We start from the raw sequence: 22,012 nt of genomic DNA, 5'->3' as shown, positions 1-22,012 counted from the left end.
TGCGATGGGGGAGCCCACTCAGATCGCACGCTGGAGAGACAAGTGGGACAAGCCAGGGTTGGGGCCCCACCGCACAGCCCCTGGTGGGAGGTGTCAGGCTAAGTCGTGGAACCAGAGAAGGGGTCACTGGCAGGGCCAGCTCTCGTCCACCTCTGGCTGAGCCATGACAGGATGGACTCCAGGGCACCCCCATGTCCTCCTCGCATGCTGGCCCTTGACCACGCCCAGACTGTCCTGACCCAGGTTTCCCAAGACTGCCACCCATCGTCACCTCCCCTGCCGTGCCCTCTCCCCACGGGCAAGCCACCTCGGACCTTGGTGGAAAAGCCATCAGGGCGATGTCCTCAGAGCCTGTGGGTGAGGCCAGCAGGTCCCCAGGGAGCCTGGTGCAGCCTGTCCCATGAGGGGAAACCGTTTGGGGAACAATCAAGTAAGAATCTGCAACATCAACCAATGTCATCAACAATAACGTGTCTACAGATTTTATTATTTCTGTATCTCCTGTTGTTAGAAAACATCCTTACTACTGAGCTAAAAATATAAGTAAACAAAAGGATTCTGAGGAAAGTTTTAAGCAGAAGGACGAGGAACCTGTTATGTACAGCTGGAGGAACTGACGAAAAGAGACGCAACAGTTACAAGATGTTACAGATATAACTGCAAGTCTGTCTGGCCGCAGACCGCACCAAGAGTTTTCCATCTTGAGGTGGAAGGCGATTCTAAGGGGAGCCGTTTCTGGACACGCCCTCTGAGAACGGCTGGCCTCACGCTGTCGGGCGGAATCTCTACCCTTGACTTCGGTTGACGTGATGACACTTCGTTGAGCAGACCGTGCTCCTCGGGGGCCCCGTAACGGGAGGCCCCACTCTGGACCCAGGCCTCCCGGGCCCCCAGGCAGCGGTCCCGCTGAGCCCTAACCCTGAAAACCGGGTCCCCGACAAGCACACTCCTGCCGTCCATCAGGGGCGTGTGAATTTACTGCACACCCTCGTCCCGGTTTCCCAGCTTCACATTTCATGCCGGTTAAGCACAAAGTGTGTGCAGAAATCACAGGGCCGCACAGGTGTGCCCAGCTGTGTGTGCGTGGGGGACCTGGACCCCCGTCACCGTCCCGCCGGCTAGGAACCAGGCTCGAGTTCTTCGCGAGCTCTTACTGAAGTGGGAGGCGTGTCTGCGAAGGCTCCCGGGGGCCGACCCCACCGGATGCCTGCAATGAGCCAGCTGCCTTACACAATCTCATGTAGGGCCCTTGAGGCCTCACAGGAACACTGCCGGGAACACTTGACGAGTTCGCCTCAAGGGACGCTGCTTGGCTACGTCCCGCATTTCCCCCAGATTTCTTGTTTAAAGATGAAAAGACAGTTTCCTCAGATCTTACCGCCTGTTGAAGTTGGATGTGACGTCCGCTGGTTTACCTGGCAAAGCCTGGGCCCCTGGGGTCTGCGTCAGAGACTCCTACACCGCCGCCCGCCCCAGCTCACCTCCTCGGGAGGTGAGCCCAGGACCACTCGCTCAGTCACTTTCTTCTGACGACGATGAAGGAAGAAACCAGGTCGGGAGGTAACCAGCCCCACAGACTCCAGGGAGCAGGGGATGGAATCCGAGCCCAGAACTGAACGCCTCCCGCGTCTGCTTGGCTAACTGTCCCGTGGCAGCGGGATAGGTGAGTTCGCATTTCCTGATGAGACGAAGCCTCGCTCCGGAGACGTGAAATCGACCACGAGGACGCACTCTGCCTCCGAGTAGCAGCGATATGAAGAGGCCGCAGGGCGCCCTGTGCGCACAGTGAACAAGAAATGCCAGAATGCTGTGTTCAGGGGAGGGGAAGGGGCTCGCGCTTCCCATGCCGACACCGACAGCCAAAGTCTATCCAGAGCCTCCCGCAGCCCCGCCCGGAGAACACCCACGACCAAAATGCCGTTCACGGTGACTGTGGGAGGGGCGGTCTCATTAACCCCTTTCTGTAGATGACAAAACCCAGGCTGAGAAGGGTAAAGAACTGTCCCAAGTCCCCGTCGGTGAATGAGGGGGCCTGACCCCCACCCCAACACACAAGCACCCCCTGGGGGCCCTCACCTGTCGGCAAGCTTACACATTTAAGTCACCGCACGGCACACACGTGCCAGGGTGTATGTCCAGAGAAATGGATGTGTGTCGTAACTGGTAACAAACTCGCAGAGTCACAAGGAGCACGGAGGACACGCCATCCTGGCTGGACCCACACGACCATCTGTGAATGTGGAAGAAACCATTTGTTCAAAGAGAGGCGGCGAACTGCCCAACACAGGGTGCTCCGTCTCGTCCTCGGGGATCGGGAACACCTGCGCCTGGACTTGCAGTGGAATCCACGGAGTCAGCAGCGCCCTTCCCTCTGGAACCTAGTCGGCAGCTGGAACCACTACCAGCTTTCCACAAAACCCCGCCTGCAATCCAGGCTCTGGTTCTCGGAGACCAGTTCCCTAACCTTCGTGAAAGAGTCCACGCTTCCTGTGTACCCAGGCTTGTCTGACGCAGACTGCCGAGAATTCGGGGAGATGCGCTTGCCCACCCCCAGACCCCCGTTGGCGGAAAGACTGCCGGTTCCCGCGGTGAATGCCAGGCTCTCGCTAAGGCAGCTCGCGCTCAGCGGGCACTCGCCGGGGACCAGACCCCGTCCTGGGCACCCCACCCGCATTCACTCTCCCAACCCTACGAAAACCCTCCTGACGGGTTCAACCTTACCCCACTTTACAGCCAAGGAGGGAACGGGAGGCAGAGAGGAGCAGAGCCCCTCCCAGGGTCACGGCAGAACCCGTGCCCGTGGCTCCAGTCCACTGCCTTCTCACGCCACGGGATGTAACTCACGAGGTGGAGAAAACTGTGGCCTGCGCCACCTTGCGCCAGGGACAGAGCTGGTTACAAGTAGCTCTCAGGGCAGTCCTGGGAATTCTGAGCACAGGGCACAGGAAAATGGCTGAAAACACCATCAGAACATGTTACCTACGTGAAGTTCTGTGTGGAAGGACCGCTGAGGCCGCTGAAGTCGGACATGTGGCCGTGTTGGAGGCGACTGGCCCGACCGAGCAGAACGTCGGCAAATACTCCATTTTCAACTCGAAGAATGCCGCTGCACAAGGAATCCGGCTCATTCTGGGTGATCAGCACGTGTTCTCTATGGGGATCGCCCTAAGAACATAAGATGAACGAAGTATATACCATTTCAGTTTTAAGTACGCCAACATGCCGGGGTCAAGGACCACACACCCAGTACGTCCTTCCCCGAACACAGACGCTAGCCTCCCGCTCCTTGTTCTAAGGGCTACACCCTCTCCACGGAGGCTTTCAAGTCAAGGAGCTTATAAACGGCCCCTGACCCAGTCAGAGTCCTTGGCCTCACCAATTCAAGGGTTGAAAATATGTACAAGGGTCCTCTTGTGACCAATATCCCGAGGCGAAGAAGCCAGATCAGCTGATTGCCAGCGTCTGTTACGAGGGACCAAGCGCTCCCGCTCCGACTGGCTTCCCTGTTTGCTAAAGCACTTGTGCAGAGCAAAGCCCCCCTGGGTCGCGGGCCGCCACAGCTGGGGCGTCAGCGCACCTGTGACCTGATGGGAAGAGGGGCAGGTAAATGCGTGGCCACGAGTCTGCAACGGGGTTCCCGTGCAATGGGGGGAACGGGTGTGCGGGCAGGCACGGGCCTGCAATCGCGCACAGGTGAGCATGCAGGTGAAAGCAGGGCATCGGCTGCGCCACTGCCCTCCCCATCTACACCTGCTGTGCGCGCTCACCTAGGAGGGTGAGTGAGCCATGGAGTACCACCCAGCCCTGTGAGAGGCTCTGCCAAGGAGCCTGCTGCCAGCCAGACAGGGAGGGGCGGGGGAAGGAGGGAGGGAGGGGAGAGGGAGGGGACGGAGGGGGCAGAGAGCAGCCTCACACACCGGCCCCCTCCACGTGAGGCCCCACGTCCTGCAAACCCAGCTGGGCCTGGCTCTGGGCTCTGCGAACCACGCCCCGCTGCAGTGGAGACGTTTTCAGCCCTCGCGAATCACTTTTCTCCTGGGCCTCTTTGCAGACGTCACGTCCTCCTGCCCCAGGACCTGCCTGATCCTCCAGCAGGACCTCCTTCTCCCTCCCTGAAGCCCCCAGTCCCATGGCCACAGCTAGCTGCCAGGCAGGCTGGGGAAGGCTGTCTTTACCCTGGGGGGCCGTGGGCTTCTCCACCGATAAGGAGGCGACAGTGATGGCAGGCTCACAGGCCTGGCCACTGTGCCCCTCACAGTGAATCCCCCCTTTGGGGACCTGTCCTCCTCCCAGCCGAACAGGATCTCTGCCTTTGCACGTTGGCAGAAATAATGTGACACAGCATTTTTCAAAGCCAACTAGAAAGAATTACTGTAAGCAATTGTTTTTCATAAAAGATCACTCCTTTGAGAATAATTGTTTCCATATTTGTGGGATTTTTGACATTTTAGGAAGCAAAATTACATGTAAACATTTGTTCTGCAAACCAAAAGTGTGAAGAAAGACGTGCTCAAGTCCTTAACAAACGCTTCCGTGCCTCGGAATTCCCAACTCTCTTAAACGTTGATGAAGACCCAGGGAAGAGGTCATCCTTTCAGATCACGTTTCACACCGAGGATCACGTTTCTCATGTCGAGGGAAGTGGAACAGACAACAGAGCTGAGAGAGGCCTCGTGCCGATGAGGTTTTCCATCGCTGGGGCCCTGGAAACCCGTACTTTCGTGATAGTTGCGATCCACGCAGAAGGTATAAGACACCATCAAGTATTTAGATCCTGGTTTGATGCCAAACGTCTGCATATCTGAGGGAAGTGGTTTTTTCTGGAACCCAAGTGCTGTAAAAATAGGACGCTCTGTGGAGGGCGGCCTGCAGAAATGGGTGACCACGGGGCGACGTCCATCAGGAGTCCTGATCTGTGAGCAGACAGAAAGACGCCTGGAAATGAGGCCAGAGCCTTTAGCAGCCCTGGCGGCGATCTTGGTCGGTCGGTTTCTCGTGCCTCAATTTCCACGTCTATAAAATGGCCCTGTTCCACTCACAGAAGGCGTCTTGGAAACCGTTCTGTTCCAAACAAATTAAACTTCACGCTGAATGCGTGTGGAATGCACAGGTGCCCTGAGAGCCACACACACACCAGGGGGAGAGGGTAACAGGACCCCCAAGTCTTACCAGTCTGACGTTTGGGTCAAACTTGAAGGAAGTGACGAGGCAGAAATGCAGATGTCCAGGCAAAGGGAACAGCAGATATTAGAGACCTAAGGCCACCTGCCCGCAGGGTTGGGAGGCCACATGGGGAGGACAAGCTGGAAGGGTAGGACGAGGGGCTCCAGCTTGCTCACTGATGGGGTGGGTGTTGCCAGCGAGCCAGGACCTGCTGACCTGTGGGAGGGTCCCTCTGGCTACAGTGCTGTGACTCTGCCCTAAGCAAGTCTTTTCGTTCTGACCTTTGACACCTGGGGCCTGCGGACCCTGCAGGGATGGCCCTTCCCAGAACTAGCTAACTCACCTTTCATGTGCAAAGCAGCCATCCAGAGCCCACTCCCACCCCTCCTCTCTGTGGCCACTGCCCACCAGCCCTAATCACCCCAGGGCAGTTGCCGGACAACCAGGGACAGCCCCACACCCCACCAGCCACTGGAATTACTCACACTGGCCAATTCTAAGCCGGGTTGCCCGGCTTCCTCTACTCCTCCTGCGGAAACCACAGTAAAGGGTCTTGCTACATTTTCCACCCGCTCCCACTACCTCCCAACAGAGCCTGGAGCTTCCCAACCCCCATGGCAAGCAGGCCTCCTGTTTCTAGGGAACTGTGAGCAAGATTTCATACTTCATGCCATGTCCTTGTCTGTGTGTCTCAGCACACCACACTAAAGCAAACTCCAGGTACCCCTACAACACACTCTTAGGAAAGTAGACATTTAACGCGCCCCAAACAAAACTTCCAGGGAAATTTTTAGCAATGGGACAAACTCATTCTATAATTTGGATGGACAAATAAACTTGTATGAGTCACTAAGACAGTTCTTAAAAGAAGCAGGCACGGGAGTTCACCCTGCTGGTCACTGAGGCACATGACTCCAAAGGTCCAGCAGTTGGAAGAGTGTGGGGCCCCCACAACACAGAAACCAAGGCAACAGAACAGAGCTTCTGGAAAGAGCTTTATAAATCCCTGTGCTCATGCCTGAAGGGGAGCCTCAAGCTGAGCAGGGGAGTCAATAGATGGTGTTGAGAATACGGGGTCACAGTGTAGAAGAGAAAAATGTGTCGACGGATTAAAAACACCGTGAAAGGCAGCGCGAAAAATACGTATCAGAAGAAAATGGAGAACTCGTCTTCTCTGAGAATCCGTACATAGCTCTAAAATCCAACAGACCCAAACACAGAGCCCACGCCAGCAAGCAGGCACCTCGCGTTGTCGGTCCGTCTGGACAACTGGACGCTCCGTCGTCCAAAGACAGTCGCAGAGCAGGAACAAGGAGCCTCAGGGACACAGCTAGGGCTTCCCAGAGCCCGGCCAGCTGCTCTGTGCGCCAGGGTCTGTAGTCCAGAAGATTCCTGCACAACCACGGGGGATTTGCCTTAGAGGTTCAAGGGCCCCACTGGTAGTTTCTCCACCACAAGAAAGACAACTCCTTATAACCCCTTGCCCGAGACCAACTTCTCCTAGTCAAGCTTCCAGAACACTCTATGACTTCTAGAATATTTCATCACAGGATTAACATTGAAGCAAAGAAGGTATGAAGCAGTGCAAGCCAACCAACTTGCCTGGACTCACCTTTCTGGGCCTTGCACTCCTCATCCCTGCTCTCCATGGACCCATCCTTCTAGGCCCCGCACTCCTCACCTCTAGTCTCCATGGACTCACCTTTCTGGGCCCTGCACTTCTCATCCCTGCTCTCCATGGACTCACCCTTCTAAGCCCCATTTTCACCCCCGCTCTCCATGGACTCACCCTTCCAGGCTCTGCACTCCTCACCCCTGCTCTCCTGGCTGCTTTCTGCCAAGCCTTTGGGGTTTCTCCATGGCTCTGCTTCTTGAGGAGCGGAGAACCCCTCTCCTCGCCCATCATTCTTTGCTCTTCACACTGTCCCACCAGCTCCCGGCTGGGTTCCTGTGTCTGGGATCAGAGCAATTGGCCACTGAATGCTCAGAGATCAGCAGTGTGCTGATGGCCACACGGGCAATGGAGACAGCGACCACCACTGTCCGCCAGCAAGTAAGACCCACCATAGTCCCCAAAGGCTGTGCTGTCAGCACTCACAGTGGAGAAGGTAGGCCCTGAGCTAGTTGCCTTTACAGATTTGACAACCAAGGCTCCAAGGAGAGGTCACCTGCCCCAGTCCAGCATGAGGCTTAGAAAGGGCACTGGGACCTAGCCTGGCTCTTTCCCTTTCTGTATGGGCGAGGCTGTGTAAGAGGACTTGGACGACTACTGAACCACAGGCCTCTCTTTTTGGTTCCCCAGCTTTTCTCTTTCCCTCAAAACACAGAAGGGCCCTCAGCAAGGTCACACTTGACCATATCAGCTTAGCAAGGGGATCAGCCAGGTTATCAGAGGGCTGGTCACTTCCCGACCTGCTGCCCAAGCAGGGACACGGCTGGGGAGCCTCACAGGGCAAGGATGTCCTCAGGACTCCAGGACCAGGCAGTCCTGCAGCAGGTGCTAGCCTTCCCCTACCCCCAGAGCAATGCATGAACACTTTGGGCTACTTCCTCATGATTTCAGTCATCTGTGTGTGAACCGAGGGGCTGCTGGATCGTATCCAAGTTGTCCTTCCTCACCCACTCCCGCTGCCTGCGTGGGGCCCCACCTCCTGCCGGTCAGGGTCACAAGGAGAGGCATGCACAGAAATTGAGCTGTTCTCACTACATACAGTTTGTGGTAAATGTTTGACATTTATAAATTTTAATGAAGGAACTATTTCAGTTTTGCCCTAGTTAATAATACTATGCCACAAATTAGGGATCCCCAAATGTCTCCCCTTCATGCAAGGGAGTAATTCCATGAACTAGAGTAATGAGGCCAGGAGAAACAATCATTTGATTCACACCCCCTCAAAACACTGGGTCACAGTTAGCAAATGCCTCCGTGCTCCCCTGGTGCCTCGGCCCACTATCTGGGTGGACCCGAGATCGAGTGGACACTCTGTGTCTGGGAGGAGGCCTGCTCTCGGGGCTCCTGGTACAGCTCGCAGCCAGGGCTGGCCCAGACTGGACCGAGGAGCTGCACAGGGAGGACCTCCTTCCCCCACGGACGCCTTCCACGTGAGGTCCCAGCAAGGACAAGCAACGCAGAAGAAAAGCAGCAGAAGCTGGGTCTGGGTCCATTCCTAGTGGAGCCTCGACGGAGTCCGCGTTGGCCTCTCACACGGGCGGCCGGGCTCCTCGTGTCCCCCGGGATTCGGGCAGGTGGGGGGCCTTGCGCAGCGACCGCCTGAGCTGCTGGAGAGGGCGACTTGGCGGGTCCTGCTGCGCCAGGGACAGGCCCGGCCTGAGGGTCCCCGTGGGCTGGCCACTGAGGGACGTGCGCCGCCACAGCCCGGGAGCCCCTCTGGACCCGGGGTCCTGGACCCGCGCCAACCCCTGCCGGCCCCCAGGAGCTCAGGTCTGGCGCCAGGCGCGGGCGGGGCCGCCTCCCGGCCCGCGGGGGCGGGGCTCTCGGGATGCCCCGCCCCCGCCCGCCCAGGCCTCGCCCCGCCGGCGCCCCCCGCCCGCCCCGCCCCGCCCCTCGCGTCACGCCGCCGCCCGCCTGCGCCTGCGCGCCCGCCCGTCGCGCATCCTCGGCCCGCAGCCCCGCGCCCCGCGCCCGCTCCGCGCCGGGCTCCGCATCCGCTCTGCGCCCCGCGCCCCGCTCCCGGCGGCGGGCGGCGGCCATGAGGCTGCGGGCGCGCGGTCCCCGGGCCGCCCCCTCGTCCAACGCCGCCTCCAGCGTGGGGGCCGGCGACGCGCGGCGGCTGGTGCCCCCGGGGCGGAACCCCTTCGTGCACGAGCTGCGCCTCAGCGCCCTGCGGAAGGCCCAGGTGGGTGCCCGCCCCAGGCCGGGCCGCCGGGGGCGGGGATGCGCGGCCGCGCAGGGGTCCCGCGGGCCCGGCTCCTCGCCCCCCCGCCGCCCCCGGCGGCCTGCGACCCCCCCACAGCCTTGCGGCCGGCGGCCCTCACCCCATCCCCGGGGCCCTCACCCCCTTTCCCGGATCCCCGGACCGCCGGATCGCCGCACCCGCTTCCCTTGGCGTTCGGCGCCGCGCGGTCCCCGGGTCCCGCGTCCCTTCCCGCCGCGTGCAGGCCCTCGAGGGACCGGCGCGGCTCCCCCTGGGTGTGACTTGCTCACTTGATGAGATTCATGTTGGGGCCTCGTTGGTCATTCGAGTCCGGGCCGGAGACGGGGGTGCGAGCCGGGGGTGCGAGCCGTGCGAAGGGAGCCGCAGGATTTCCGCCTCTGCGTTCGCGAGTTGTGCTCTGGGGAGTGTGTGCAGGGGGGGCTCCCTTGGGGGTTCGTCTGCAACGGAATCGGCTTCGCATCCCCAGTTCCAGCGAGGGAGGTAACGGTGTGCAGTTTCCATCACGTTTTATGTGTGGAGTCCTCTGGTACCTGTCTGAGGGATGGACGCCTGCGGGAAGCAGCGGGGCCCCACACTTGGTCCTTTTTCTTTACATGGCTTCTAGGGGGATGCATTCCCGGACCTGGCGGGGTAATTCCCTCACCCGGTGGGGTGATTCCCTGACCTACGTGGTGGGGTAATTCCTTGTCATGGTGGAGTCATTTCCTGACCTGGAGGGAACATTCCCTGACCTGGTGGGGTGATTCCCCAGCAGTGTTGGGCCTCAGCATTGACATCCCTGCCCTCTGGTTGTGCGTTGTGTTTGCATTTCTGTAAGATTGCTCACAACACGGCCTTTCTTTTAACTCCAAAACCGTACTAGCAGCAGGCACAACTTTAGGGCTTGAACAGTGTACAGTTGGTGGAGAGTGTATTTCCAGCTGGGACCAAACATTTTGGGGTAACACTGAGATTCTTCTTTAGTGGGTAAAGTTTTTCTTTTGAAATAACATTAGAGTGAAAAGCTCTTGAAGTTTAGCGTTGTTGTCCTGGGTTGCATGCTTTTCTTGAAGCCTCCTCTGGGTGGGCTTGGTTATCATTGTGGGAGAGGAAAGGGTAGGCACAAGATTGAAGACAAGGGAGAGGGGGGAGGGTGGCATCCCGTCTAGGGACGTGAAAAAGCAGAGTTGTACCAGTCAGCTCCTGGGCCTTGTCCCCTGTGTCTGTGGGTGTCTGGAGACAGACACCGTTATCTGCCCACCCCTCGGGTCTGCTGGCACCTGCCCCTCTGCGTTCCATTGCTCGCAGACTCGAACTCCTCACCTGCCAGCTGCTGTATCTAGCTGTTGGGGGCGGGGGGAGGTTAGGAGCACAACCACTTCCTCTGGGCTCCTGAATGGTGCCCCCGCCAGCCCTCACCCCTGTCACTCCTGTGGTCCACAGGCCTTCTGCCACCCACTTTGCTGAACCCCCTGAGGGTGACCCTGGGACTGAGCCCTGACTCTTCCAGGCGGTTTCCAAGGCCTTGCCCCACCTATGTCTTCCCGCCTTTGCCTACTCTCTCTTGGCCTCTCTGCTCCTCCGGCAGGTCTTGGCAACGTTATCACCTGCAGGAGGAAGCCCCCTCCTCCCTGGAGGTCCCTGGAGGGCCGCCTCTGCATCCCTCTCACGTTTGCAGCCCCTCCCCCGTTACTGTGGATGAACAGGGGCCAGGTCTGTCTGCCACAGACTGTGTGCTCATTGTCCAAGTGGGGTCTGCCGTAGATACCCAGCCAGTTGTTGGGCGAATAAATGTGCAAAGGGGATGATATCCAAGCAGAGCCAGAGACCCCCGTGCCCCTCAGGCAAGGACACAGGATTGTGCATTGGAGTTTGGAGCAGCTCCTATGGGCTGTTCTTCAGTGAGGCGGGGACTCTGGTTTTAGATGTTGGGAGGCAGCTGCTGGAAGATGTTCAGAAAAAGAGCAGGTGGGTGGAAGGTTTTAGCCTCCCAGAAAGGGAAGGATACTTCATATACACCTTGTTGCCGTGTTGCAGACGCCCTGTCAGATACGCATCGGAATAATTGTGGTGTATTTTATATGTTCATAATGGGGCTGTGGTTACTCGGGTGTCTGCAGTGTGTGGTCCAAGGTAGGAGCTTGTGCCTTCTAGGTTCCAAGTTCTGCTCTACAGAAACATTTTGCTTTTCACAAGCAGTGCTCTGCAAGCTTTGCACCTGTATAGAATCACGGTGCTCAGGTCTCAGCAGAGAGAACTAGACTGTCCAAGCAAAGGGAGTCGGCCTCCCAAAATGGATAAATAAACAAATCCAGCAAGGACTGAGATGCCCAAGGGCTGCTCAGAAGCTCACCTGAATTCTGAGTTAGGATAAACCAGTGAGGGTGCCTGCGTTCACCTGTTAGCATTTGCTGCTGGGGAGGGGCTGCCATGTGTGTGCAGATTACTGACCAGTCCATCTGTCATTTAACTGCAGATTTAGCAGGGAATTTCAGCATCTCTCTGGACAGAAAATAACTCATTAAGATATGAAAAATTGAATACTATGATATTGGGTAGTCATGTGGTGATTCTCTGTTTTTAGGGGTCATGAACTGGTTTCTATCACCCGGGTTTTTTGGGTACCTCCGTTGGAACCCTCGGGGGTGAGTGCATCCCACCTCCAGCTCTGATGTTTCCCCATCTCTGAGCCCCCAGTGACTAGTGCCAGGGAGATTTACTTCCTGGAAAGCAGTCTGGCTTCCTCGACACAGTGGCAGTGAGTCCTCTGAGGTCGCCCCTCGGCCGGTCCTCATGCGTTTGCTGTGATGTGTCAGGGTGACCTTAACCTTTCCCGAGCTAGTGTTTCTCACATTTCTAGTGTTCCGTAAACCTTGAGTGAGGTTGTGAATTATTGTGAAAATCAGCCCAGAGGAAAGTGTGTGTCTAACTGTGAACGCAGTGTTGACCTTCTCCAGTCCGGTCACCAAGCAGCCCTTCGTGCCACCTTCTGTGTGGTATTAGAACTAACCAGCATGTTCCTGGTGTTTGCCCCACGTTCCAGCCTTGTGAGCTGGGGTGTTTCCAAGCTCGTTAAACACTGTCCCTAAGCACACACACGGCAGCGGGTCCCAGCGTCTCTCAGGCACGGCGCTAACTCTGTTCTCTTGCATTTGCTGGGGCTTCACGAAGCTGCCCCAGACTGCCCTGCGTAGAGCCGCTGGCGTTCCCTGCTCGTGTGCGGGACCTGCCGCAGATGCCTGGAGACTGGCCTTTTTACTCCCAGAAGTCGTTTTTCCATTTGAGAGAAAGAGGAGTGATTTATTTTCTCTAAAAAGCTACTTGCCACATGAAATCTTTTTTTTTTTTAAGATTTTATTTATTTATTTGACAGAGATAGAGACAGCCAGCGAGAGAGGGGACACAAGCAGGGGGAGTGGGAGAGGAAGAAGCAGGCTCACAGTGGAGGAGCCTGATGTGGGGCTCGATCCCATAACGCCGGGATCACGCCCTGAGCCGAAGGCAGACGCTTAACCGCTGTGCCACCCAGGCGCCCCCACATGAAATCTTTTTTTAAAACATCTTTCATGATTTTGATATTCCAAACCCCTAGGATGGGGTGCAGAGCTGGCTCGCACAGGGGCCCTGAGGTCTAGAGGGTGGGGACCGGTGTGGCCACCCAGTGGGATCCTCTGCTCCACGCACAGCACCCCCAGAAGTGAGCCTGGTGCCCTAGACAGCCAGGAATCCAAGGCCGAGGGGCTGGTTTTGACCAGGCCCTGAATGGTCCCGTGTACACGGCCAACAGCTGAGCAGAGCCCTCTCCCTGTATTGGAAGGAGTCGTCAGTCACTTCTGTGCCATGGGACTCATTAGCTCCACATCCTCGTGGGGGCTTCCAGACTGCTGGAGCTCAGCATTTCCCAAGCCCAGAGCCCTCCTCCCCTGACCCTGAGCACTCAGGGCACTTTCACCTCCTGTCCCCACTTTTGCCTCCTGCACCAGTCAGCAGCCGCCACCCCAGCCCCTCCCATTCCACCCTAGCTGCACTCAAGCCTTGTGCCCAGGAGCACTTGGACCAGTGCGCTCTACACATCCCTGGTGTACTTAGAAGAGTGCCCACGTGGCCGGGGGTAGACTGCCCAGGTTTCTACTGCAAGCTTGGTGTCAGGCCCATTCTCACCCACAAATGTTACTGTTGGGATGCTCCAGGGGGCTCCCTGCAGCTGGGGAAGTACAGAATATGCCCTTGGTCTCCTTGCAGCTGGAGGGGGACTCACAGCTGGGGGCTAGAGACAGGATGTGGTTGGGGGGGCTCCCTACAGTTGGGGGACAGGGCCTGGAGGTTCCCTAGGAGCTTCCCACAGCTGGGGGCCTGGAGCCAGCTTTTGGGTGAAGCCAGCAGTTGGGGGTGAAGTTGAGCCAGATTGTCCTGGGGGTGCTGTATCGGAGAGCTGAGCAGGGCAGGAGGTGCCCAGCTGGGAGCGTCTGCAGCTGGTCGGGACACCCCAGGACTGTTCCTGGAGGAGCCCCCTTGGCGAGGGACTCAAGATGCACTGTTATCCTGGCCCCCGCAAGTGCTCTGCTGGAATTTGGTGAACAAACGGAAGCAGCTGGAAATGCTACAGCACTTGAATTTCAGGATTTTTCTATTCCACTGTGCCAGAGGCCCCAGAGATAAGGGATTTCCTAGGGCCACAGCCTGGGTGTGTCTGTCAGTGTGAGCAGGGCGGAGGGTCTGTCTGGGGAGGGGAGAGAATTCTTGGGGGGTTCTCTCAGTCTCCTTGATCCCTGCCCCAGGCTCCAGCCCCCACCAGGCACCTCTGCACCCCCCACATTCCCTGCTCCTGCTGCCTGTCGTCCTGACTGAGGCAGCAGCCAAGGTAAACCGCTGCCCCTAACCCTGCACCCACCCTGTGCGCGGCGACACACCCCAAGCTGAGAGGATGCGCAGTTAAGGGGAGGGACTTCCTCGGGACCCTGAGCCCCGAGGGCAGGACGGCAGGGACCTGCTCTGTCCTGGACCACAGCCAGGGGCTCCTAGCAGCCCAGGAGATGTACAGACTGTTAGTAAACAGATGAGCTCATGGCCCCCTGGAGCTTCCCCGAGCGCGGGAGCTCGGTGGTCCCTCTCGGCACAGTGCTGGCCCCGCCGCCGTTCTGACCCTGTATGTGGCTTCTGGGCATCACTCGCTCAGTGGACCAGGACCTTTTCTGTGCGTGGTCTGTGCACCTCCCCCTCCCTGCTCCCGCTCCCTCCGTGTTTCTCATCCCCTTGGGTGGGGGTTTTCTCAAGAAAAAGCCAGTGCCTCCTGGGATGGCCCTCCTGTCCCAGCCCCTTACCAGGTTGCCTGTGGTGCAGGCCCTGCACCTGCCCCCCCAGAGCTGCCCGTCCAGCCTTGCTCAGAGCCTGAGCTTCTCTGCCCGTCTGAGGAACTCTGCAGCTCCTGGTCTCTGCAGGTGGGAGGTCTGTGCCTGGAAAGCTCCCTTTCTGAGCAGCTGTACTTCCCGGGTGTGCAGGCCCCCCAGGTGAGATGCCTGTGGGAACGGGTCAGGTGCCGCTGCGTCCCTGGTCTCTGAGTAGGGATTTGGAGCCTGCTCCCACGTTGTGTCTGAGCCTTGTCCTTGGAGTGGGACAGCCGGCCCAGAACTCTGGCTCTTGGCCGTGTTTCTGCCTCTGTCCCAGCCATTGTCCTCAGCACCTGCCAACAGAGGCAGGCCCTGCCGGCGCTCCGCTCTTGGGGCTGAGTGGGCAGCCGCGGAAGGACCTCTGGCCTGCGGTTCAGTTTTTGTGGGATTCCCCATCTGGAGCCTGCAGGAGCGGCCGCTCAGAATCACAGAGACCACAGGGTCTCCAGCTGAACGGGCCTGAAAACCCTGGGGAAATGTGATTTTGTATGAAACAAGTGGGTAGCAGGGGGCGAGGGGAGCCCAGAGGCCGGCTGGTGGCAGGGAAGGACGTCAGCACCCTCCCCCGGCCGCCCCCAGGGCTCTGCTCCGGGCACTTGGTTATCTTTGCTTCAATCCCCAGGTGTTCCCGAGCTGCTGAAGGAAAGGTGCGCCCTCCCCAGCTCCGCCCAGGCAAGCCGGCTGCTGTGCTGACCGTGCTGCTGCCCACGGGGCTTGGAGCCTGTGGGGCTGCAGGCCCTCCCCGCTCGTCGGGAGCAGTGCTGGCTCTGGCTTGTGATCAGCACTTGGCACGTGTTCAGTGACCCAGTGAACTTCAGTTTCCTCTCTGTCGCGGCTTGCAGGGGGCGCTGTGTGTGAGGCCCCAACTGGTTGGCCGTGCCCTAGCCTGAACCCTCCGGTGGCGGTGGCGAGGGCAGGGACTGGGGAACGCCCACACTGGCTGGGCAGGGGGAGCAGTCTGCGTTTGTAGTGTTAGGGGCCCAGGGGCTCTGGGTGCTCGGGCGGAGCGGGGTCCCCCCATGCCGGCCGTGGGCTCCTAGGGCTGAGCTCCTACAGGGGAGCCAGGGCGGCTGCCGCAGGAGCCGTGGTGACAGTGACGAGTGCAGCGGGCAGTCGGGAGTCCTCCTCTCGGCCCCCAAGCCTGCCCCTTCCAGCTGCCTCACACCCCTGCCCCTTCCCTGCCTTGGGGCCCAGCCTCTGGTGGTCAGTGTCTTGCTGGTGGTTCTCCCTGAAGACGCTGAGTCTGTCTGCCCTGGGAGGTGTCTCCTGATGTCCTAAGGCCGCATTTCCCTGGCCCTCACGCGGAGTCTCCTTAGCTCGTCTGATGCCCTTAAGCGTGGACTGAGTGCCATGCCCTGCCCAGCCTCCTCATGCCCCCAGTGCCGAGATCTCTGCTACGTTCTCCTGGGGGCCCTGAGCTGCCCTCTGCACTGACCACTGACCGTGTGGTTGTGACCCTGTGCCAGGGGCCTGCAGACACAGCCCTGTGAAACCCTCGGTGCTGGGGGACAGGACTGGCCTTGGGCCCGAGCCAGTGGCAGGCTCTGATCTCCACCCCACTGGACCCTCGGACGCTGGCTAAAAAGCAGGTGAGGAAGGACTGTGTGGTGTTGGTGGGGGTCCTGATGTGGCTCCCTTGGTTACAGAGCGTACGTGTAGGATCGCCTTAGAGCGGGGCAGCTCTGATCCCGTAAGGAGCTGCACAGAGGTCTGTTTCTACCGTAGAACATGGCCGTGCTGTCGGGCTGCGTGGCAGATCGGTAAACTCAGAGCGAGTTCCTGAGAGACGCTGTCCTTTGCACAAGACTCCGGGCTGGGCGCACGTGCCAAGACGGGATTCGAAATCTGAGCAGAGAGACCGGCGTGCTGGGGAAGTCAGGGCTGCTTGCGGGTTGAAAGAAAAAAATAGCTGTTGTAGCAACGCTGTATTTAATTTTAGATTTGAGTGGGAGAGCTGAGAAGAAATAGCTTGTATGTAGCAGTGAGTGTGGTCCTGGCAGGAGAGGGTCCACACAGGTGGACACACAACTTCAGAGTGTGGGACCGCTGAAGACCAGGGGCAAGAAGACCAACGTTCACACGTTAGTGAGAAAAAGACGAGGGAGTCCGATGTGAATTGGACACAGGATTAAATAGAATGACAAATGACACAGAAGGCGGCCAGCTACTCTGGAAACACAGGGTGCCCAGGGAAGATGGACCTGCCCCGCAGACGTGGCCTCACTCCCGGCAGCCGTCCCCGCCTCCCCGCACTGTCCACACCCCGGATTTCTAGCCTCGCTCTGTGTTTCATCTCTTCGTGGAAAGTAGCCTTTTTCTCGAGAGCAGCCGTGTGTGACTTGACAGTGTCGCTCACAGCCACCGTTGAGAACACGGCTCTTTCTCTCTACTTTCCAGCTAGGAGGCTGTCTCCACATCCCAGGCCGTGTGCGGTCTGCATCCCTGTGTTTGGGAAAGGTGTTTTGCTGATGGGGGGAGCAGTGGGGAGAAGGTTTCTTAGGTTGGTTTGCTGGGTTTGCACCTGCCAGGTGTTGGGTCCGGAGCTGATGCTCTTGGAGCGCCTTCCCGGGCTCCGAGGCAGGAAGGGGCTGGGTCACGCCAGCCGATGGCGCTCCTGTGACGATTGCCGTACTTTTTCCAAGTTCTTCAGAAAGAAGACAAGTCGATGTGTCTGGTTGGTCGCTGGGTCGGGAGAAAGTGGCCTAGGTGGCAGGAATCAGCAGCACGTGGCTCTGTGGAGCCCCTTCCTGCCCGAGCCGGGCTGAGTGAGGGGCACTGGCCGTGGCTTCCCAGTTTCAGAATATTCTGTCTGTTCTCAGGATTTTCAAAAACAACTTGCTTTATTTTTAAATACGTAACGGCCAAAGAGAAAGGTGGATTCCGCAGGTGCGGTTTCCCTCTGTTTACCTCACGTGGCCGTCTTTCTGCAGAATCCGCAAGGCTTGTCTCCTCATGGGAAGAGCCTGGGGGGACCCAGACCGGCCTTCCGGGGCGCCCTCCCTCCACCCCTGAGCCCCAGTGCGAGCTTGTTTCAGAAGATGAGCCCATCCTGCCCGCAGACCCGGGCCCCCACTGAGCTGCCAGGCTGCCCGTCTGCCTCTTGCTCTGCCATGGGGCACATGCACTGTCTGGTTGGATTAACTGATTGGGGGTAGTGGATTCTCTTGGTCGTGTTATCCCTAGAACCACAGCCCTACGGGGACTTTGACTCCGAGGCATTCCTTCAGCTGTGGGCAGTGGGTCCGCTCCACCCTGCTTTGGGTGCTGGGCCGGGAGCGCTAGAAATCCAGAAGTCTGGCACTCCCCTTCCGCGGCCCCGGGAACCCATCCTTGTGGGTGTGGGCAGACCCACAGGTCAGAATACCGTTTGTCCTTTCCACTTGGGATCTGAGCACCCTTGATGTCGGCTCAGGGTGCCCGTGGGTCCCTCCAGGGCCCCCCGTGTTTACCGTGTGTGTAGCACCCCCACTAATCAGGCCTATTCGCTTCTGCCCCTGGGCCCCATGCCCCTTAGCGATTGTCCGCCCTCCGTGCATTCACCCAGGCTGCCGGCTGTCCTGGAAAATCCTGCCTTTCAAATGTCGTAACCTAAGCAATGTGACGATAGGAGTCCTATTGTTGTCTCTTCTGTCTCTGAGCAATGGTCACCTCGGGATCTGTCCTCCTGCCCCAGGGAGCTTGAAGCTCCTCCCTCCAGCTGGCTGCTGGCACCTGTCACACAGGCGACCTTTGGCTCGCTGGCCCCTGGTGGTGCCCCTGGGTGACATCCAGCTCTGTTGCAACCAGCAGCACCTGTGCAAGCCACTCCATGGGGAGCTGGACCGGGGCCTGCCAGCCGGCCAGGTGCACATGCGGGCTGTACCCGAGTCGTCCCCTGTGGTGTGGACAGGCACACGGCCTCGTGGGGAGGACAGGCCCCGTGGCCAGCCCTGAGCTATGTTTGCTCCGGTCTCAGGAGCACCTGGCCTCTGCCAGCACCGGGGGGACTCAGGGCTCGGCACTCAGCCTCCCCGTGGCAACGGCGTGGAGCTCTGGCCACGGAACACACAGGGGCTGGCGGTCCACGTTTGTTCTCGGTCATCTGTCTCTGCCCCCAGCCCCCAGGAGTGGTTTGCGGCGACTGAGGGTGGACGGAGTGCCGCCCGCGTGCGAGCGTAGTTTTCAGACGCTGGCCTGGGCTCTGAGTGTGCGCCTCCGTCCATCCGCAGCCAGCAGGTGCTCCCCAATGTGTGTGCTCCTGTGTTCTCTAACCACGTGGGGAATGCGTTTCTCTTCTGCGTGTTTGTCAGTGTGTTTCCATATCCATTGGAATGGCCATAATTACTCTTTCCCACAGTGAAAGCACAGCAGCTTTGGAAACCCCCCGCCGGTGGCCTGCCCACTACCGTGCCGAGTGCCGTGGAGGCGGCACGCGCCTCGCGGCCCGGTGCCCGCTGTGCACTGTGACTCGGCCGCTGTGCCGTCAGGCTGCCGACCCTTCTCCTGTCAGAGCGGTCACGCCGACACCCTCGCGCTCCCCTGTGCGTCTCCTGCCCGCAGGCCCTGTGTCAGCACCTCGCACAGCCGGCTGGGGGCCTCGGATGGCGCCACTCCCATGTGTGCTCCGGGGGTGTATGACATCCAGGTACGGGGCTGGCCCGTCCACTCCAGCAAGGACACGTGTCCCAGTGACCCAGCTGGGCAGGGGGACAGCGTGGGTGGAGACGCTGGCCACCCGTATGGCTCCACGGGCCTTTGTCTCCTAAACAGCATGTGGACAGTGTGTGTTGGCTGTGAAACACAAGGAGCTTGGACAACTTGCATGAGGACGATGTTAGTGGCCTTGGCAGAGAGGAGGGAGTGACCGCCAGGTGCGTCTGAGCTGGGCCTTGTGACCAGAGGGGTCTTTGGCAGAGAGTTCCAGACAGCATGCGAGGTGAATTCACTGCAGATTGGTGAATGTGGTCTTTCACACACCTTGTCGCGGGGGGTTGGGGACACGCACCGGTGTGCCCGCTGGGGCGTGACGCCGCCGTGGGCCGGCAGCTTGAGCAACAGGCGCTCCTCGCCCTGGTCCTGGAGGCTGGAAGTCCGCTCTCCAAGCTCCTCCTGAGGCCTCCCTCCTTGGCATGTAGACGCCGTCTCTTCCAGGAGCCGTTGCAAAGGCCTCCCTCTGTGTGTCTGTAAGCTAATCTCTTCTTAGGACACCTGCCATATGGAATTAGGGTCCACTCCAGTGACCTAATTTTACCTTAATCACCTCTTAAAGGCCCTGTGTTCAAATACAGCCACATTCTGAGGTCCGGGGTGGGGGGCACATAGTTCAGCTCCTTACACCAAAGCAGAGAAAATGCAGGAGCCCTGTGCCCACCACCCTGTCTCAGCAATCACCAGCTTATGGCCATTCTGGTCTCAGGGACACCCACTGTCCTCCCACCCCCAGTGATTGTGACGCAAAGCCCAGACTCCACCATTTCAGCCACAAATGCTCCGGGTGTATCTGCATCCCACGAGGAGGACGGCCGGCAGCCACGGCCCAGCACCAGCAGCACAGTCCGCGCCCCCGCACAGGCGCTGAGCCGGGCGTGTCTGCATCAGCCCCGCCTGCCCCGCAGCCTCACACGCACACTCCCTCACCTGGGTGTGCGTGCGCGATAAGGTTCTAGGGAGCCTCTGGGGAACGCTCGCAGATGCCCCCCGTGGCTGCCCCGAGGGACAGTCTCATGGGACAAACTGTGTGATGCCTGATGTCCTCTCATGGGCCAGCATCACCCCCAGGAGCCTGCGTCCCTCCAAAGGCGACCAGTGAGGTGGGGTGTGTGCAGATGTGTGTGCGCCCGGGGTGATGGACGCAGGGCGCCAGCGCACGTGAAGGTCCCGTCAGTGCATTGATCTTATCGGTGCTCAGATTGCTGTCTGCCGTGGGGGCTCCGAAGTCCGGGGGCCTTTGCCGCCTTCCTGATTTTAGCTGTACCCCGCTGTCCTGGTTCCTCTTCCACGTTCTCCGCCCCGGCCTGGAATTGGCTTCACCCAGGAGTCCTGGTTCCTTTGGGCAGGAAATGGCATTCAGAGCCCGCAGGCAGCCGTGGCATCCCCCCTGCACCTGGGTGGGTCCCCACCGGGGTCTGCTCACCGGGGCTCTTGATGCAGTGTGCTAGGTTAGAATGGCTGCTCTGTGAGCTTGTATGTCCACGTCTGTTCACAGCACACCCCTTCCTGATGGACAGTGTATCGTGGCCAACATGAGTGACCTCACTCAGCCGGGGAGGCTGGATGCAGGTCCTCCTAGAACTGGGCTGTAAACCCTCAGCTCGAGGGGGGTGGGGGGGGCACCTCACGGCTTATTTGACCTGGTGCTCTTGAGGGTCACTGGGCTGCTGAGAGGGGCAGTCAGGCTGCATCCGTCAGACCTTGGAGGGGATGCAGGTCCCGTATTTCCAGTTGTTCCTGCTCTGTCTGCAGCATTCCCCCCGCCCCATGCTGCTGCTTTGTCCTCCTCCGCCCCCACCCGGTGCCGTCACCTGGGAGCAAGGCCAGCATTCTCTCCCCAAGGCCCCTGCTCTCCTGCCCCCGCCTGCCCCTGCCTGCCCCCGCCCAGGGCCGCTGTCCGTCCATCCCTGCCTGCTGCCTGCTGACCCACCTCCCAGCTCTGAGAGGGGCTTCTGCGGGAGTGGGTTTTGGGGGCTGTCCCCGGTCCCCCTCCCCCCAAGCCGGGAGTTCTGAGTCAAGTGTCCCACACAGAGCTGGGTCTTACTTGGGTTGTGGGAAATGGAGCCCTGCCCTCTCCCCAGGGCGCCCCCTGCCTCCCTGCATGTTCCCCCAGGGACTGTGATCCTAGGGCTCTGTAATTCCATGGGCTTGCCCTCCAGGCCGGCCGAGGAGCAGAGGTGCCCGTGGCCTCGGGGAAGGAGGCGCCATGTCCGGCCTGGCCGCTAATGACAGCGCCTTGTGGGCACCCAGCAGAACGGCCTGGAGACGGCACGACTGCTCCCTTTCATCTGCTCTGTGCCCTTTGTTTTCCAGTCCAGCCAGGACTTTCTACCAATGTCTTTTTGGTGATTGTGGTCTCTCCGCAGCCCTAGCCCACTTGAGAACGTCCACGTGGCTGATGTGGCTGTGCTGGCTGTCGTCCTGTGGCTGGAAACACTGAGTCTGCTCAGACAGACTGAGACACTGGGCCCATTTGCACAGGGCATGGTGGGTGGCAAGGCTGCCAGGAGGCCAGTGGCCGGGCCAGGGTGGACACAGGCGACAGAGCCTGTGAAGACAAGTGGGCCAGAAGGTGCAGGAGAATAGGAGGATCCAACCAGGGGGCAGCCTAGAGCTCAGGACAAGTGGTCAGAGCCCACAGAAGGTTCTGGAGGGGGCTGCATGAAGCCTTCCAAGTCCTGTCCCTCCTGGGGACAGTTTCCCCTCCTCTGGGGCAGGGCTGAGCCTGGCGGAAATATGTGGGCCCTCTGGTTGGGCCAGGTGAAGGCAGAGTCCTGGGGCCCCAGAGAGCAGCCCAGGCAGGTCCCCCTGCACCCCGTGGGCTCCCGAGGGTGCTTGCCTTCCCCAAGCAGCTCACACAGCGCCCCGTCAGTTGGTGCCTGGGGAGCCACGTCCTGC

The 22,012-nt window shown here is 59.5% G+C and overlaps 1 protein-coding gene and 1 long non-coding RNA gene across 2 annotated transcripts in view; one reads left to right on the top strand and one right to left on the bottom strand.

Annotated features, from left to right (window-relative positions):
• Positions 1-376: 376 nt before the first annotated feature.
• Positions 377-3,283, bottom strand: LOC130543682 (uncharacterized). Its single transcript, XR_008959177.1, has 3 exons — positions 2,984-3,283; positions 2,077-2,230; positions 377-1,774 (listed from the first exon to the last, which is right to left on the bottom strand). It is a non-coding gene; the product is annotated as an uncharacterized LOC130543682 (long non-coding RNA).
• Positions 3,284-8,837: 5,554 nt separating this feature from the next.
• LPCAT1 (lysophosphatidylcholine acyltransferase 1) overlaps positions 8,838-22,012 on the top strand; it is a 45,565-nt gene continuing 32,390 nt past the window's right edge. The window contains exon 1 of the mRNA XM_026506591.4: positions 8,838-9,020. Coding sequence (XP_026362376.3) covers positions 8,874-9,020 — 147 coding nt within the window. The 5' untranslated portion in view covers positions 8,838-8,873. The remainder of the gene's footprint in view (positions 9,021-22,012) is intronic.

Source organism: Ursus arctos, unplaced genomic scaffold (assembly GCF_023065955.2).
Source record: "Ursus arctos isolate Adak ecotype North America unplaced genomic scaffold, UrsArc2.0 scaffold_15, whole genome shotgun sequence".
NCBI lineage: Eukaryota > Metazoa > Chordata > Mammalia > Carnivora > Ursidae > Ursus > Ursus arctos.
Note: the sequence above shows the minus strand (reverse complement) of the source record. Positions and strands in the feature narration are given on the sequence as shown.